This window comes from Cucurbita maxima, unplaced genomic scaffold, assembly GCF_002738345.1.
Source record: "Cucurbita maxima cultivar Rimu unplaced genomic scaffold, Cmax_1.0 Cma_Scf00115, whole genome shotgun sequence".
NCBI classification, from domain to species: domain Eukaryota; kingdom Viridiplantae; phylum Streptophyta; class Magnoliopsida; order Cucurbitales; family Cucurbitaceae; genus Cucurbita; species Cucurbita maxima.
In genome coordinates, this window is record NW_019272131.1 from 133,388 (window position 1) to 137,177 (window position 3,790).

The 3,790-nt window shown below is 38.9% G+C and overlaps 1 protein-coding gene across 2 annotated transcripts; it reads right to left on the bottom strand.

Annotated features, from left to right (window-relative positions):
* On the bottom strand, nt 1–1,325 carry LOC111473351. 2 transcript variants are annotated; one of them, XM_023118903.1, is made up of 2 exons: nt 307–1,325; nt 1–239 (listed from the first exon to the last, which is right to left on the bottom strand). In XM_023118903.1, the coding sequence occupies exons 1-2, from the start codon at nt 1,123–1,125 to the stop codon at nt 207–209; spliced, it is 852 nt and encodes a 283-aa protein (XP_022974671.1). In that variant the 5' UTR covers nt 1,126–1,325; the 3' UTR covers nt 1–206. The 2 variants fall into 2 exon arrangements, with proteins under 2 accessions (XP_022974671.1, XP_022974670.1); XM_023118902.1 differs by having other exon boundaries at nt 1–196; nt 264–1,324.
* Between the last annotated feature and the right edge of the window lie 2,465 nt (nt 1,326–3,790).

Here is a 3,790-nt window from a genome sequence, read left to right on the forward strand (position 1 = left end):
TTGATTCAAATAAATTACCCTTGAATTAATAAAAATTGAAAGAATCAGAGTTTGAACAAAATGAAAGGAATGACGAAATTGTTCTTCTGAATCTCTCAAATTTTCATTCCAGAAACCCTTCCACCCAATGGCGGGGGAAAACAAAAACATCTATGATGATGAACAATGAACAATGATAATGAAATCCTCAACTGGGGTTACAGATTTTACCTTTCCATGTCCGGAGATCCTCTGAAAACCTTGATGTTCTTTCCTCAACTGGGGTTACAGATTTTACCTTTCCATGTCCGGAGATCCTCTGAAAACCTTGATGTTCTTCTCCAATGGCGGAATATCATCGCCCATCCTCGTCTTCCTATGGATCACCAGGCCGCACAAAAACCCCGAACGCTTGGACGCCTTCAGGGTTTTGGCTTCCCCTGCTTCCTCCTCTGCCTCCGCCCCTTTCCTAAATCCGTTCAAATCACTAACCAAATTCGATTTCGCCGACGACGATGAAGAAGAAGAACACGTCGATTCATTCCCATCCGACGAATCCAGCAACTTTGCATCATGAGATCCGGCGGAAATTTCAGAATCCCTAGCCTTAGATTTCTTCTTCCTCCTCCGCCGCCGATCAAAACCCTCCCCCATCAAATCGCGGTAACCAATCGCAGGCACTCCATTCAAGGAAGCGAAATCGGAGTTTTCATTAACCATAACGCCGATATTCAGAATGCCCTGGAAGCGTCCAGAAGGACGACGGACTTGGAGGGCAGTGAACGCAGGGGTCTTGGTACAGTCATTAGAAGCGATGACGTTACGGAAAAGGAAACGGACAGTACCGACAAGAGAATCACGGAAACAGCCTGTGGCGTAGATCTCGACGGAGACGGCGGCGGTATCGCGGGTAAGAAACTCCGGCGAGACGCGGAAGAGAAACTTGTCGTTCCAGGTGGGGTTGTCGCCGCCGATGGTGTCGAGACGGGTGCGGAGGCGGTTTAATGGGTCGACCCATGCGACGGCGTAGGTCTGTTTGGAATGGAATTGATGGGAGGGGACCTTGAGACCTTGGGCAGAGATGAGGTTGATCTCCAAGACGGGCATGTGGGTGGCCGGAAGAATCCAGTCTCCGGCAACCTCCATGGGTGAAGATGAGAGAGAGAGAGAGAGATGGAAAGGGAGAGTATTAATGGAGATCAAGAACGGACGACATTGCGGCAGGCAAGGAGAGGTGCCAGCGGAGAAAGAGGAGGGGAATTTTAGAACGAAGCGGCTCTGGTTTGGTATCAAATGGCCGGATGTAAGCTCCGCATTGTTGGCTTAAGAAAAAACCACTTTTGCTTCCATAAAACCGGTCCGAACCGGCAAAATGAACCAGACCGCATGGAGAAATAAACCAGACTGAATCGAACCGACTCGCTCGTATACTTTTAAATTTAAATAGTTGTGGATTAAATTCGTAATTTAATTTAAATTAAATTAGAGAGCAAATTCCATCCTTTTCTTGGTGGTGTAATTAATAATGATTAATATATTTATTATTTGTTGAATGGTATGAAATTACTTTTTCTCCTATTTATTAGTTGGTTTGACCGAATGTTTATGAATGTTTGAAAGTTGTCATTTTGGTGTTCACAAGTATAAATAGAAGCCTTCCTTATAAGAGAGGAGATTAGAGTTCCAAGCCAACAATGTCGCCATCAATCTTGTAAAGACGAACCAAACCAAGTGTCAAAAAATATCATGAGAATGTTATGAACCATGAACCATGAACCATGAACCATGACTAACTTGTAGACCATGTCTATTGTCAATTGTGGCCTATGGTTAAATAGACTATAAGTGACTTGTCCTACATTATAGACTAGGACCGAAGTTATGTATGGTTTATAGTATAGGTCACGATTGACATTAATAGTAGTCTATTTTATATTAACATAATTGATGTTAACGCTAATCTATATTTTAGATTATATTTTAGATTGTCACTAGTGTCATAACCATATTATGAAGAGAATAGGTTGTGAACCTCGCGTGCAGTCATGATAACGTGGCGCCCAACTGACTATGTGAGGGCCGAGACACGACAATGTTGTGATGCAACCGAAGAGGACTATTCTCGTACTAATCCAATCGTCCTAGGCTAAAGTCATACTGAATCTAACAAATAAAGGATTGGTTTTACTAGCATGCATGTCTTACTGAGTGACCCTTATAAGTATTATTTATTAGAATTCGTGTGTTACTTACATGGATGACTCATGCCCTCACGAGCTAGCTTTTCTGTATGTTGGGAGCTCCTAAATTTTAGAAATTTCTAGAGTAGGTCCTAATTCAACTAAAATTAGGTATAATATTGAAATTGATACAAAACACTATCGAAGGGCCCAAAAACAAACCCAAGTGTTGTACACTCATCCATAATGCCTCCCATGCATGCAACCAAACGCCAGTACATACATGGCTGAGGCGCCTCTAGTTCTCGTGCATTTTGTGTGCTCATATACATCATCGGGATTGATATGAACATCATACAAGATGCTTCAATGAAGATGTGAAGAAAATATTGTTGAAATTATCAAAAGATATTTCAATTCATGTCACATTTAAGAATAATGAAGTTTTATGTTATAAATTTTGGGTAGATTACAATTTAGAGTTATTGTATTTCATTTATGTATTTTAAGAGTTTTTATTTACTATAGGTTACAATTACATAATAGCTAATTATGGTCATTAAGTATGAATGTTACAACTATTGGAATGCGTTTCATAGTTTCATTTTGAGACTATATAAAGTCATGTATGTTGTATGTGTAAGAGACTTGGAAAATATAGTAAAAGAAGCATTTGTGCTCTTCTTTAGCCAATGACTAAGTTTCTTTGCAATTCTATGTAGTTTAGGTTGCATGTATAATATTATACGATGATGTGATAATATTATATGATGGTGTGATGACGTTATATGATAATGTGATTATGTTATATGATGACGTTAGATGATAATGTTATATGATGATGTGACGATGTTATAAGATGATATTATATGATGACGTGATGACGTTAGATGATTATGTGATGATGTTATATGACGACTTGATGATGTTAGATAATGATGTGATGACGTTATATGATGACGTGAGGATGTTATATGATGATGTGATGATGTTATATGATGACTTGATGGTGTTAGATAATGATGTGCATGATGCTATATGATGATGTACATGATGTTGATGTGATAATGATGATACATAATAATAAGATGATGCAAGGCGTATGATGATAAAATGATTTAATATGATGATGTTCCATATTAAGATGATTTGCATGTATTAAATGCCACGATGCATTATGACGACGAGTTTTCAAAGACATATCCCTAGTTAATATTAATGATGATGAATGTATGAAAGTCAATGCGTGCATGTTACTTAAACTAATGTGTGAATGGTGTATAGGGTTGTGTCATAAAAGTGATTTAAAGATGAAAACTATTGAGACCTCATGCATTTTGTATGTTTATATACATTGGGATACTTCTCCATTTATAATTATGAGTATAGACGTATACACTATGATGATGATGATGATCATGTCTCGCATGACACTCAGGGTCTGCTGACCATCGGACAGTTAGCTATACTATGATGGGTCTAGGGGGTGCGAACCGTTTAGGGACCCATGCTCGCGTGTGTGGGTCATGTGTAGAGAAGTACTACACATCCAATTTTGTTCGGATTGGAGACCATCCTATGATAGTTGTTAATGATAGATTTCTAGATCATGAGTTGCATGTGTTTACATT